This window comes from Cornus florida, unplaced genomic scaffold (assembly GCF_030987335.1).
Source record: "Cornus florida cultivar Cherokee Brave unplaced genomic scaffold, ASM3098733v1 CherokeeBrave_3.0.0_Hap2_Chr02, whole genome shotgun sequence".
Taxonomy (NCBI): Eukaryota; Viridiplantae; Streptophyta; class Magnoliopsida; order Cornales; family Cornaceae; genus Cornus; species Cornus florida.
Genome location: NW_026775572.1, coordinates 55,017,154 through 55,031,331, shown reverse-complemented (window position 1 = coordinate 55,031,331; position 14,178 = coordinate 55,017,154). Strand labels below are relative to the sequence as shown.

Here is a 14,178-nt window from a genome sequence, read left to right as displayed (position 1 = left end):
CTGTTTTATTTTGTTTACAACAGTTGGAGCTACCAAACATTTTTTGTTTTTAAAATTCTTGAAACGCATGACTTACCAAACATGTTTTGCATGTTTTTATTTCCGACATTTCTACAGTAAAAGATCGTTCCCAAACGTGCTTCCGATTTTTGCCAAAACACTCTAATAGTAAAAACGCTATTTCTGTTTTAGCCAAAAACAAAACGCCTAAAGTAAAACGCATGTCAAACGGGTCCTAAGAGATCACCACGCATCCAATTGAATGTTTTGGCGTGTCAGAAGAAACTAGTATTTACAAATATTTTAATAATGTCAAAATCATCCACAACTGATTTGCATGAATTAAATAAAACCTATCTACCCCTTAGTTGTAAATAATGCTCAGTAAACCTATCAGGACTCATCTCTTGTTTGACGAGCTTTCCAAGCAACTTCCTTCTATAAATGTTTATTATTCTGAATGGACCCCAGAGTTGATAGAGTCGGCAACTTACTTCCAAATAGATGGGAAAAGAAAAAAAAAAAAAAAAAATCAGAATATGATTTAAAAATAAATAAAATCAGAATATGATTTAAAAATAAATAAAATCATGTGACTCTGCAACACTACATCATTGCTGGCGTCACCATTTTTGTACTTAAAAAAAAATATAAAAAAAATAAAATAAAAATAAATAAAAAAACTATATGACAGCAAACCATTAATAATCTAATGAATTCACAACTGAAACTGAGACGTGCTCTGCAAGAATCCGAGTCCAAACAATGTCACTATAAATAAAGTAGCATTTTGGTCAGCTCAACTCACATGTTAGCAATTCATTCTCTTCTGCCCAACCTCTTTGATAGTTCAGCAGCCGTTTAGTTGATACAAACAATGGTTACTTTCTCAGTGTTCTTCAGTTGCTTTGTCCCGTCGTCGTCACGGATATCCGACGAGGCTGGCGGTCACAGCAAGAAAGGGGCATCCTCTGGGAAACAAGAAAGCAAATCCAAGTCATCTCAAACTCCTCCAATCCCAGTTTCCAACTTCCCAGTTAACACACATCTTTCCCGGTTGTAGTTAGCTGTTCATGATGATTCAGGAGTGGCGTATGGTTGTGTCGTGCTATCATCAATTGATGGAGTTCCTGCAGCTGGTTGAAAAACCTATCAAGGAGTATTCGATAATGGAGAAAACAGTGTAAGTTATGCAAAGTGGGATTGCAAGTTCGTCACCGTAGAAAGAGAGAATGATTTGTAATTCAAAATACTAATGCAATAATAAGATCTGTGGTTTAAGTGCAAGAAGCCATAGAATCTGATGTGTTGTGGATGCTATTATCAAGTGATGATGGCAACATCAAGATTTAAAATAGCAATATCATTTGTGCATGCATAGTGTTAATTTTCTGAAGGCATTACCTGATGCAATAATCGAAGTTCAAGTTCAATCAGTTTGCTTCTGAATAGTTCAAGTTCAATCAGAAATGGTAACCTGTGTCCAAAGATTAAACAGAAGTTTCAAATAACAAACTAAAAATGAAATCAAATCAAACATGATTCATGGACTCCTCCGTTTCTCCCCAAGACATTGTAATGTTAGTAATATATATAGATATATATAACATGACAAAATTATTATTTTAAATTAATAGTATACATTTTAAATTTTTACACCTCTACATTAAAACAATATATGTGAATAATGTCAAAGGTTATGTCTGAATCCAATTTGTTCCTCTTAGGACACACATCCACTATGAGCTTTTGCTACATTTTGCCCCTTTGAAGAATTGCAGAAGAGTCTGCTTGGAAATTTTATGGCCTTGTTAGGTGTTAGAAGAAACTAGTCACTAGAAATATTTAATAAAGTCATGTTTTAAAATAAAAAATTACAACTCAATGACACTATCTTCTAATAGAATATGATTTAAAAACGTCAAAATCAATCATAACTGATTTACATGAATTGAATAAATTAAACCACTCTACCCATTGATCCTCAACTAAATAATGCTTAATAAACCTATCAGGACTCAGCTCTTGTTTGACACGCTTTCCAAGCAACTAACTTCTATATGTTTATTATGAATGGACCCCAAAGTTGATAAAGTCCACAACTTGTTTCCAAATAAATGAAAATAAAAAAACTAGAATATGATTTAAAAATAAATAAAATTATTTGACTCTGCAACACTACATCATCTTTGCTTGTGTCACCATTTTTTGTATTTTCAAACAAAATAGTCCGTCCAAGCAACAATAGATAATCTAATGAATTTACAACTGAGACACGCTATGCAAGAATCAAAGTCCTAACTATAATGTCACTATAAATAAAGTAGCGTTTTGGTTTAGCTCAACTCACATGTTGATCAGTTGTTAGCAATTCATTCTCCTCTGCCCAGCCTCTAATAGTCCAGCAACCATTTAGTTGATACAAACAATGGTTCTCTTCCCAGCGTTTTTCAGTTGCTTCGTGCCGTCGTCGTCAAGGGTATCCGATGATGCTGGTGGTCACAGCAAGAAAGCAGCATCCTCTGGGAAACCAAAAAGCAAACCCAAGTCATCTCGAGCTCCAATCCCTGTTTCCTACTTCCCAATTAACTCACAGCTTTCCAGGTTGTAGTTACTAGTTCATGTGGAAGAAGCTGATGAATTCAGAGTGGTATGGTTGTGTCGTGCTATCATCAATTGATGGAGTTTCTGCAGCTGTTTGAAAAACCTCATCATCAGGGTGTGTTTGAAGGCTGATTGATGATAGCAAAACTAATAAATGGAGGAAACAATGTTATGTTATGCAAAGTGTGATTTCAAGCAAGTCACTGTAATTCAAATACTAGTGCAATAATAAGATCTATGGTTTAAGTGCAAGAAGCAGTAGAATCTGATGTGTTGTGGATGCTATTGTCAACTGTCAAGTGATGATGGCAACGCTGAAGATTGAAAATAGCAATATTTGTTTGTGCAAAGTATTAATTTTCTGAATTACAGGGGGCACCTCTTGATGCAATAATAGAAGTTCAAGTTCGATTAGTTTGCTTTTGAAGTAATTTAATTGGTACGTAGAACCTCTTATAATCCAGAAATGGTGACCCGTGTCCAACAATTAATTTACAGAAGTTTCAAAAAACAAACTAAAAATGAAACCAAATCAAACTCAGCTCATGGACTCCACATCCTTGTCCTAGCGAGATGATTAAGAGTAGCTGACAAACAACAAAAGTAGCTAGAAGGCAAATCAAAGTACACAATTTCTAACACATCAATGGTTATCAACCATTTGTCTTTCCATCTCGAAGTCTCATACAAAACATCGACTGTAAAATGAATAAATTACTGAATTTCAATTTGCTTACCACTACCAATTTCATTTTCAAGTCTCAAACATATTCAACGATTTGCATATGATATCAAATAAAAGAATACTGGCAATTTAAGTCAAAATACATACTACGAATTTCTATAACTTACCCCCACCCTTCTCCCCACCCCCTTTAACTGCTTGCTCTTGAGCTGTACAATTTCTTATATGATTCTCCTTCAGGAGGAACTTCACTGCTCTACAGCTTGCCAAACCCATTTATAAAGAGATCAGAACAAGAAGATGAATCATTATGAGATCCAACAGAACTTTGCAGCCTGCAATGATATGAGGAGCTCTGTTTCTGGTTCTCTTAAAACTTTTGATATGGCACATGAGCCATCACACAGTGTTGCGACTCAAACAAGCTCACAAAGAGTGCTTATGCTGTGGAGAGTCGAAACATAATTTGCACTATTATCTCCATCTCTCATTGATCATCTTTCTAAAATCTGCAAAACAAAAGAAGGTATTAGTTCTTCTTTTTCCTTTAACAAGTAAAGTAACAACATAAAGGAAAAAAAGCCCCTTCAGACCACAGAAGGCCTTAGCACGGATCCTCCAGTCCGGACACCTAAAGCACTCAAGGTTGCCAATGATTCTTGGAGGTCCTCCAGTCATATTTCCAGCGACATCCAGTAGTGATCCAACAATCTGAAAGCTGTCCAATTCAAACAGGATCATGTTCCAGCAACTTGGAAAACCTAAAACCATCAATTGTGACCCAAAAGCTTAGTAAGAAATTAGCCTGACTAATCTGATCATGCCATGTCATTGCCTCATCGGGATTGAAAAGCAACCTCAACAATCCTTCACACTCCATTGTGTAATGTATTTCTGCTAACTCAATAACTTGGGTCTACAATAAACAAAAATTCATTCATCCATGCTGGTAAAAGGTTATGTAAAAAATATGTAACGTACTCAAGGGTGCTTTAAGGTGCAAGTTTATCAAAAACTAAAAATACAAACTGGGATGTACGATCAAGAGATAGCAAAGATGGAACATTTTCAATACTTGGACTCAGTTACTTATTTAAAGGGAGAGAGAGATGAAGTTGTTCATATGATTAAAGCATAAGTTAAATAGAGAACTGCTTCTGGTATATTGTCTGACCAACGCATACCTTAATTTTTAAAAATGTTGGCAGTTATAAACATGTCTATGAAATGAGCTTAATCAAAAATGCAAATTTTGAGATGATTCTGAGGACAAGAAATGATAAAATTAGAAATGGTAACATTCAGAAAATGTTTAAAGTAGTGTCTATTGGGGATAAGTGAAAACATAAAATCGACTAATGTGCTTTGAACATGGATAGGGAAGAACAATGCAACAGTAATAAAAATGACGTGACTGAGAATAATGTTAAAGGGAGGGTGCGATCAAAATTGACATGGTTTCACATAGTAAAGAAAGATATAATTGTGTGTTGTTTAACTAAACTTATGGCATTAAATAAAACAAAATGAAAAAACAGGATCTGACTTGAAATAGTTGGGACAAGGCTGAATTGAGTTAAGTTGAGATTACATAAACATCAGAATTCCACGAGGAAATTTTCTTCTACAAAAGTAGGAAAACTATTGAACACAAGTCAAGATTAAAATCAAAGTGCACCATATCCCTCAAAATGCCTAGTATCTACCTGCCATGAAATCGTGTTTCCTCAACCTCTGCAATGAGATTGCAAGAGGGAGCACCAACTAACAAGTTTCATGGAAATTCAGATTACTAAATACCTCATCATTGGGATATAGAAAGTGTGAAAGTAAAATAACAAACCCAATTTACCAATCAAATAATCATCAAGTCAGAAGACATTGTTTCATTTTAGGGAGATGTAATACTTATAAATAAAAAATAAAAAATTAGGAAGATGTAAAGCTTCATATTGGTGTTATGAATTCAAAAGTATGGCATAAGACGCAACAAATGAGCATATTAAGTAGTACAAGATCAGAAAGATTATTGCAGGTACTAAAAAATCCATTTTTTTAGTACCTCGTCATGCTACTTGAAAGCAGAACTATCAGGGTGTGTTTAGTTTCGCTTTCTCTTTCTTTTTTTCAGGTTCAAGAAAGCAGAATCATGATTTTGCTTTTCTACGTGGAAGTAGAACGCAGAAATGTTGTTTACTAACATTTGTTGTCCTCAACATCCTCTATAGCCTTGCAAATGATACCTCTCACCACGATAAGATGCTAGGAACCTTGGCATATTAGCGCATCCAAATTCGACCAGGTAGTACTTACCGATCACAAAATATTGCCGCACAATAATATATACTTTTAATAAATACATAAACAACCTTTTTTTTTTGGAATTTATATACATAAACAACCTTGCAACAACATAACATACCTTTAGGTGGTCTTGGAAATTGCATAGTAGGATTGAAAATAGCCTCCATTAAAACTCGAGTCATTTACACTTCCTTCCCATCCATCCAATACATTAGAAAACCACATGTCAAAAGAGCACACGGAAAAAACATTGTGCTGTATCTAACTTCCTCCCATGATAAGGAATTTGTTTAGATGATGCAACATGTGCGGGGACGTGCGTTCCATCAATTGCTCCAAGACAGTTTTACATTTTCAATATATTTGTATCAATTTCATAATACAACTAAAAAAAAAAAAAGAACAATCTATTTTATTTTTGAAACAATAACCTTGAAGAATGGATAAAACTTCTCAATGTTGAGGATTTCTGGGGGTACACCATTAAAATCTGGTGGACAAATTATTTCCTGCCCCAATTTCTATACATAATAAAAGCACAGATGGAAATATTTGGAGACTAAAACTGTGGAATGTGGAAATCTCTTTGCCACTACTTGAACTCTCTCATTGTGTGCAAGAGTAGACAAGAACATTCCAAGTTTCCAACTTACTCTTGCGTAGTTAAGTACCTAGAATCGTTAATCCCAACCCCCTCAACCATTCACATAAGACATGTACTTCCACCTTGAACATTTCAAAACATCTAGCAGGGTGGTCATTTAATATTTCAAATATATAGGAATGGCCTTGAAACCCAGAAGTTCTACATGGCTTTGGCTTCAAATTGTCATATATAAGTCTAAACATTGAACCCCATAAACATGAACATAGAAGTCTACATAAAGCTAACATTGTGTACGAATCATCAAAAATAATAATAATAACAACATAAACAGGCAAGTGAATCAACAATCATAAACAGGCAAGTGAATCACATATTCAAAAGCCAACCCCACCTCCTTTCTTCATTAAGCCTAAGAAATATTTTGACCCATCTAGAATATTTACATCTAGGATCTTCACAGAACTTGTTTAGGGCCTTGTAGTAACGATCATCATCAATACCTTCCATGCCATCCAACACCGCCAAGAAAGCATCCAAGCTCTCCGCCTCCTCATCAACTTTCACAGCACAACTCTTACTCTCATGGACATTATAGTCAGAAGCTTTCTCTATTGCATGAGCTTTTCTCTTCGAATGCTCACTATATTCACTCATGATATTACATATTCTATGTTGGAAGCTCTCTCTAGTTTTACGTTGACGGTAGGGAGACCGACTTCTAGCACGAAAACTACCCTCCACCTCAGTGTCCACAGGTGGTAATTCTTGTCCATTATCTTCCTGTCCATCATCATTCAAACGAGTGAGTGGTGGACTCCGAGTTGAAGGATGGGAACGAGCACCGTTAGCAGATGTGTCACCAAACAAGTAGCCAAGCAAGTTATAGTGTTTGCACCCTTTTTGCCGATACCACCTAGCATCCCTAATTTGCTGCAATTGCATAAATATTCATTTTTTTAATATATATTTTTTTAATTTACATTTATAATGGACAAAATTTAAAAATAATAAAATATTCAATCTAACCTTGTACATCTCCTTCCACTGAGCCTCAGTCAATGTCACTTGCCCAGAAGTAGGGTCCCATGATGATCCAGTATTGGATAGAAACTTTTTGAAGCACTCATATCTTTCTCTCAATTGCTTGAATTTATTCCGTAATTTGTTTTGGTCAAAAACTCGACTATTCCTTCCCGTCCAAGTTTTCATTGTGTGGGTTAAATTATCCATCCTTCGTTAGTGAAGGTGGTTCTTTTTTTATTTCCTTTATTTCTTTCCTCTTCCATCAACATTATAAAGTATTCTTCAGCTTGCTCATCCCATAAAATTACATCAACTCCATTAACTGCTAAGTATTTGGATCCATGAAGTGATTTTCTTCTGACAAACTACAACAAATACTTACAAGACTCTTCTAAAAATATAAACTGAACTGACCTTATTAAAAAAGAACTCAAAAGTTGTTTTACTAATGAACATTGTCACTTGGACATGGAAACATCAGACTTGCTTAAAGTTGTTAGCCTAAAAAAGAGTATTACATGATAAAATATAATTTACAAATTAAAATAGATGATCAGCTATAAACCAAATAAAAATTACAAAATATTATCTTCTATTCGCAGTCCAGTTTTAATCACCTACTTAGCCTTTTGTTTCTAAAGAGTCTAGACCAAACCGATAAATACTGAACAATTTCAGATTTTTCATTACTCTTTCAGTTGAACAATTCAAAACCAGTATACAAATTCGGGATATATATGCATATGTAATCTGGTATCAAAGACAAGTATATAAAATCAGCAGAAAAATAGAACACTTACATAAAAAAAGAATGGGTTTTAACCTAGTTCTATGTGAAAAATTAGAGAAAGATCAACAAATAGCATGCTATGAACATGGTGAATCAACAATAGGATCAGCAATAGCCCTACACATGGTGAGCAAAAATGGGTTTCCTAACACTCGTTTCCTTTTGAGCCACACACATCAATCGAGAGAGTGTGTGGAAGGTTAACAATAGTGGACAGATGAAGTCCCAAGTACACAGATCTATAACAGAGGAGAGAGAAAGAGAGAGAAGAGAGGAGTAACCTTTGAGAGACAATTTCACGAGCGTGAAGAGAGGCTGGACGTCGTCGAGAGAGAAGAGAAGAGGAACTTTTCCAGCCGGTCGTCGATCGGCAGCCTTGTACAATGAAGAGAGGCGATTCTTAAATGAAACGAAGAGGGAACGCAGTCGAGACAGCTGAGTGGTAATGTATTAGTGACGTATGTCACCAATTGATACTCACATGTATTGATACTACTATTCACTAAAATAAAACATTTTTATTTATGTAACCTGATAGAATTGGTTGATGAATATTAAATATTAAGATGAATATCCAACTTTGATAAATTACCTCCCTTTTAAAAATAGGGTTAATTACAACAACAATTAATGAGGTAATGAGATTTGTCGTATTGACAAGTATATATAAGTTAACTCTTTTTTAGACAATGAGATCCCCTGAAATTTGATGAAGTTGACAAAACACCATACTTGACACATAAAAAATTGACCAATTTGTCCTTTGACTTGTTTGTGGACCTTTATTACTTTACAATTGAATTAATTACACCAAATTACCCTCATTACCATTTGATGGGGAAAAAATTGCATAACTACCAAAAACCGTTAATTTGGTGCCAAAAATTCTAGTCATATAAACGGGCATAACTACCATATGAAATTTTTGGTAGTCATGCAAATTTTTTGGTGCCAAAAATTCTAGCCATATTGACAGGCACAACAACCATATTGACAGGGTTATTACAATGGAACTTGCTATATACAATGGAACTTAAATCTTCCAAGTAAGATTTTCGACTTTGCTCATTTTTAGAGGGTCTTCTTTTCCTTTTCTCCGTCGGGTGAATTGGTGAGGTTCTAGATTTGCACCCTTATGTGTCAAGAGACTTATATTCTCTTTGTTTTCTTGGTTTTGCCTAATCCATCTTTCCTTCATGGAGGGCGAATTAGCACTTCAGTTAGATTTCTACAAACTATCGGCCGAATAGGAATAATAAGTGGTCATCGCCGATTCAGTGGCCTTAAAGGGCCTCAAGCTTTATGCCCATAGTCTTGTCGGCAAACTCTTTACTGATAAATCGGTGAAGCTTTTTGGGATGCGTAAGGCCCTTAGTGAAGCTTGGGATTATGAAAGTCTTCAAATGTACCAGATTAAAGATTCGATGTTTCAATTTATTCTCTCCAATTCGGAAAATTGTGAGCGAATTTTGAGAAATCGCCCTTGGAGTTTCGATGGCACTTTTATCTTAGTCCAGCAATGGTCCCCGAAGTTTGATTTCAGGGAGACCTCCTTCTTGAATGTTTCGTTTTGGATCCGCATTACTAGTGTTCCTTTAGATTTAACGATGGATGTGGCGGCGGCAGATTTAGCATCCTCGTTCCCAAATTGTGAGCATGTCGAAGTTAGGGACTTAGGGTTCAACGGTGGGCGATAATTCCGGATCAGAGTCAGTGTGGATGTGTCTAAACCCATCAGACAAGGACTCTGAATCCTCTATCGAGGCCAAAGGATATGGACGAAGTTCAGGTATGAACGTCTTCCCTCGCTTTGTTACAATTATGGTCGAGTATGTCATGAAATTCGCTCCTGCCCATCTAAGACCGATGATTTTATTAACGATGCCAGTTTAGGAGTTGGTTGAAAGCCTCAGGTTTAGCGGGCAAGCTTAAGAAAAATCAGAAGAATTTTGGGTCTACCAGTTCCTCTCCTTCATCGTCCTAAAGCTCCCACTCAACTGTTCCTGGTTTTTCGGTCACCAACATTATTGCCGGCGAAGTTAACAGTGCTCATAGTGCCCCCATCATTTCCCGTACACAAGTAGGTCATGCTTTGAATGCGATACACTGGCTTCTACCCTCACCTACTTCTTCGGGTAGTGTTCCGTCTGACGTCAATCCAATGGGCAAAGTGCACTTTCCCTCTCCACCTACAGTATATGTTGTAATACCCCTAGTTTTCAAAAAGATAAAAAAGGGAATTTAAATTTAATTATGTGACTTATGTGGTTTATTTGCTTAGTTGATTTAGTGTTTTGTTTTAAAAATTAATTGGTTATTTGTTTTTAGGTGCATTTTAATTATTTGTTTTTATGTGCATTTTAATTAATTGTTTTTCTGTGCATTTAATTATTTATTGACTTGAAATTTGGTATGTGTTTGGAGTGATTTATTTTATATTTATTTTTTTGTTTTCCTGTATTTGTTTTAAGTATAATTAATTAGTTGGTTATTTAATACAGATATAGTTATTATGAACGTGATTGTTTTGGGCACTTGTTTAATACTAGGTTTGGGTGATATTTAAGTTAGGGTTTAATTTGTAGATATATAAGTGGTAGTCGACATAATGAGTGGTGGAATTAGGATTAGGGTTTGATAGAGCCTATATATATAGAACGATTTATGTCTGCAAGGGTTTTGAGAAAACCCTATTCACGTTATATCTGGAGAGGGGAAAACAGAGGCTCTGGAATTTGTTTTGAGAATAAACAGATGGGGGGATTTGAGAGATGAAGTAAAGGAATTTCTCGTGGTGAGCCAAGAAGTAACAGAGGTAAAAGGCAATGACCAGAGGAGGAAGGGAGGGTCTTGAGTTTGCCTGAATTTGCAGACGGAGGTTGAAAGGTTTCAAACCGAAACCTAAAGGCAAGTTTTAGACTATCTCTTTCCTGTAAACTTGTGTTCTGTGCATTCTTTATAGTCTCCAGGGTTAATTCAACTTTAAAACTAATGGTTGATGCATGTGTAACAGACTGTAATTTGTTGTGTTTAAAGATTGGAATCGGTTTCCTGCATACTGTGTTTGTGTATGAATTGAGACTTTTGTAAATTAATTTATAATGGAAGATGAAGAGTTTCTAGGACTTTAGCAACTTAGACAGAACGCTAGGAATGTAATTAAACTTTAAAACGATTATTTATGCATAATGAACCAAGCTGAAATCTGTTTTTACGTTTTTGTGTTTCTGAAATTGTTCTTTGCTTCAACTGCTGCAACAAGGATTTAAGCTTCTGTAAATCAAATCCTAAGGGGATGTCAGGAGGTTCTAGGACTGTGTGGATGTAAATTGAACTCTAGGAAGTTTAAAAATCTGTATCAAAGGTGGGACGGATGGCTGGAATGGCACCGGAACCGAAGACGAAGGAGCAGGCTCTCAAGGAGAGAGAGCCGGCTCCCTAAGTGAGGGAGCCGGCTCCTAAGCAAGTAGAGCCGGCTCTCCATGAGGGAGAGCAGGCTCTGGAAGATAAAGAGCCGGCTCCCATGGGGGGGAGCCGGCTCCCTTGAACAATTACCCCTTCGGGGGTATTTTCGGCATTTTTCTGCCTTTGGGGCCTTAAACGAAGTTTTTGGAAATTAAAGGGGGTTCTAAATAATTAAAATTTACCTATTAGAACCTTTAAACAGTGGGTTTATATTGGGGTTTGATTCTAAGGGGCATCATGAACATAAACAATAGTAATGTGTATGCTGTCCGGAAGAAAGGAAGGGAGACTAACAGGATTGTTTTAGCAAAATTCAATAAACTGTTATAACGGATATTTCTGGGACTTTATATCAACAATGTCTAAGATATATTTAAGTTCCAAGAGGGTTGGTTAGTTTGTGGTTGTGGACATCGTGTAATTTAAATACATGGCTGTGTGCTGACAGGAGTGAAAGAGATTTTATTTGCTGGTTTGTTTTAACCAGTTTACATGAGTGGGTATAAAGTACCATTGGGGTTTTACACAATGTGCAGTGAGACTTCTCAGTGTCATATGATATTAGGCACAGGTTTTAGGATGCAGGATTAAAAAGGGATGTTGTGTTATAAACGTTAACTTTCATGCCGTCAGGGATTGAGGAGGGTTTCATTACTAGTCTCTGTTGTAATAATTTAAATGAACTAGTATGAGAGGATGGTTTGGGATTTCTAGCATAATGTACTCACTTCATAAGTCTGATAATCATTATACCCTGCTATGGTTGTTAATTGATGAACTGATTTAATTTCTGTTTTGTCAATTGGATGGATGTGGATAATTTAAATTGTTTAACAGTACTATAACAATTTAACAGGAGTTTTATGATTATAATCATATACTGGATACGTAATAGGATCTTAATAATACCTGTTTTCTATTATGCTAGTTTCTGGATATATTTGATGTTCTAATGAATGTGCATCGTTTGTGGATCATTTGCATTATATGTACCGGTATGGGACGGTGACATATCAGGGATGGATTAGATCAAAAAAAGCTAAGTCCTACCCCTTCATACATAAGGAATGGATTAACTAAAACAGTTAAATCCTACATGGATGCATGTCCTGTCAACTAAAACAGTTGAACGACATAATGTATATTTGTTTTATCTTTCTGCACTAGGAAGGAATTTATATATATATTTATGGTACCGTGATACGAGCTTGAGTCTCCTGATCACGGTTAGGGCGCGTATATCGCAAAGGTTGAGTAGTTGGATATAACTAATGTTCCCTGGTAGGTCTAGGTACTTGGCCGCTGAAAAGCGTGTTTTATAGGTCACCTTCTACCCAGGCTGAACTATGTTATAGGCTAGTGAGCATCCTATAGTGTGTATTTATATATATATGGACTATTGTAGATATTGCCGAGCTATCTAGGATGTATCTGCGTATCGGGTTTATGTACGGATTGTAGCAAGATGGAACTTGCATGTGGGCCTGACCCACCTTTATTTTTTAGGTGTTCGTGAGTACCAAGCTTAGGGTTTGACCGTGGTGATGCAGATACAGTCACTCACTCTTCTGATTACATAGGATTTTCTTTCTTATTTTGGTTTTGATATTTTATTCTTAATTCAAATTTTATTCCTACTTGTTTACATATTGATTGTCTGATATCCCTCGGATCTGTGCTCGGACTTGATCACCCGTGGCTCTAGAATCGAGGTGTATCACATATGTGTAGGAGCAATCGCCCTTTGTTTGATGGCGGTGCACTCAACTGCTCAATGGGCTTAACCTGCGACTCTAGAACCCAGCATGTAAGGCCTTTTTCCAACCCACGAGAACCGGTCTGTTAATCAAGATCTATCCTCTATGGGCCTGGGGTGTACCTCAAACCTGAAACCCAATCCACCCATTTATCACATAACTCCCCTGGACTTATTCCTTTCCCCATCAACCCTCATCTTTATGAGCCAGGCCCATTTACTCTAAATAATCTACATATTCCAGATTCGTCTCTTATGCTTGATTCTTCTAGACATACTTCATGGAAGCGGAGAGCTCACATGGCTTCCGAGCAACGCCTAGCGGCACCGATTTATTCAAACAAGAGTAAAAAAGCTGACATTACGATCCTTCCCCTTATCGCGACAAAGAAAGTAAGTGTGAGAGGTTCTGATTCTGATATCTTGGGCTCCCCTGTTAAGTCCTCAATCCCCTCTTCCAACTCGATGGTGGTAGCTAGCCTTACATGGCCCCAACCCCCTCAATGAGGTTTCTGGTGTGGAATTGTCAAGGTTTAGGTAACCCCCTAACAGTTTCCCAGTTGAGGAGGTTAGTTCACCTCCATTCCCCCCTTTAATTTTTTTTTCGGAGACTAAGAATATGGGTGACCGGGAGGAGCAGGTTCAGCTTTTATTTGATGGGTATGACTCTTTTATGGTGCCTTCTGTGGGCAGAGCAGGGGGTTTAGCCCTCTTTTTTTTTTCTTTTTTTTTTTTCTACAGAATGGAAGGTTACTATTATTGATTTTTCTGATTTTCAGATTACTTGTTAAGTCGTAGGGAGCAAAGAAGACATTCCTTGGTTTTTCACCTGGGTCTACAGGTCTTGTACAGTAAAGGATAAAGCTTTTTAATGGCGTTATATACATAGTCTAATATATCAATGGGGTCCTCAATGGATTGTGATAGGGAATTTTAATACTTTT

General features: G+C 36.4%; 1 protein-coding gene and 1 long non-coding RNA gene across 6 annotated transcripts; both read right to left on the bottom strand.

The window, feature by feature from the left end:
- Positions 1 to 237: 237 nt before the first annotated feature.
- LOC132295023 (uncharacterized) lies at positions 238 to 3,452 on the bottom strand. Of its 2 annotated transcripts, XR_009478284.1 has the most exons (4): positions 2,351 to 3,452; positions 1,405 to 1,477; positions 809 to 1,149; positions 238 to 493 (listed from the first exon to the last, which is right to left on the bottom strand). It is a non-coding gene; the product is annotated as an uncharacterized LOC132295023 (long non-coding RNA). The 2 variants fall into 2 exon arrangements; XR_009478283.1 differs by lacking the exon at positions 238 to 493 and having other exon boundaries at positions 516 to 1,149.
- A 13-nt stretch (positions 3,453 to 3,465) lies between these two features.
- LOC132295022 (uncharacterized) lies at positions 3,466 to 8,496 on the bottom strand. Of its 4 annotated transcripts, none has more exons than XR_009478281.1 (3): positions 7,227 to 8,496; positions 3,883 to 7,130; positions 3,466 to 3,798 (listed from the first exon to the last, which is right to left on the bottom strand). XR_009478281.1 is itself a non-coding variant. In XM_059793094.1 (3 exons), exons 2-3 carry the CDS (start codon positions 7,428 to 7,430, stop codon positions 6,567 to 6,569), a joined length of 768 nt encoding a protein of 255 aa, XP_059649077.1. In that variant the 5' UTR covers positions 7,431 to 7,588; positions 8,295 to 8,496; the 3' UTR covers positions 3,466 to 6,566. The 4 variants fall into 4 exon arrangements, 1 of the variants encoding a protein (XP_059649077.1); XR_009478280.1 differs by having other exon boundaries at positions 3,466 to 4,205; positions 5,352 to 7,130; XR_009478282.1 differs by having other exon boundaries at positions 3,466 to 4,050; positions 5,352 to 7,130.
- Between the last annotated feature and the right edge of the window lie 5,682 nt (positions 8,497 to 14,178).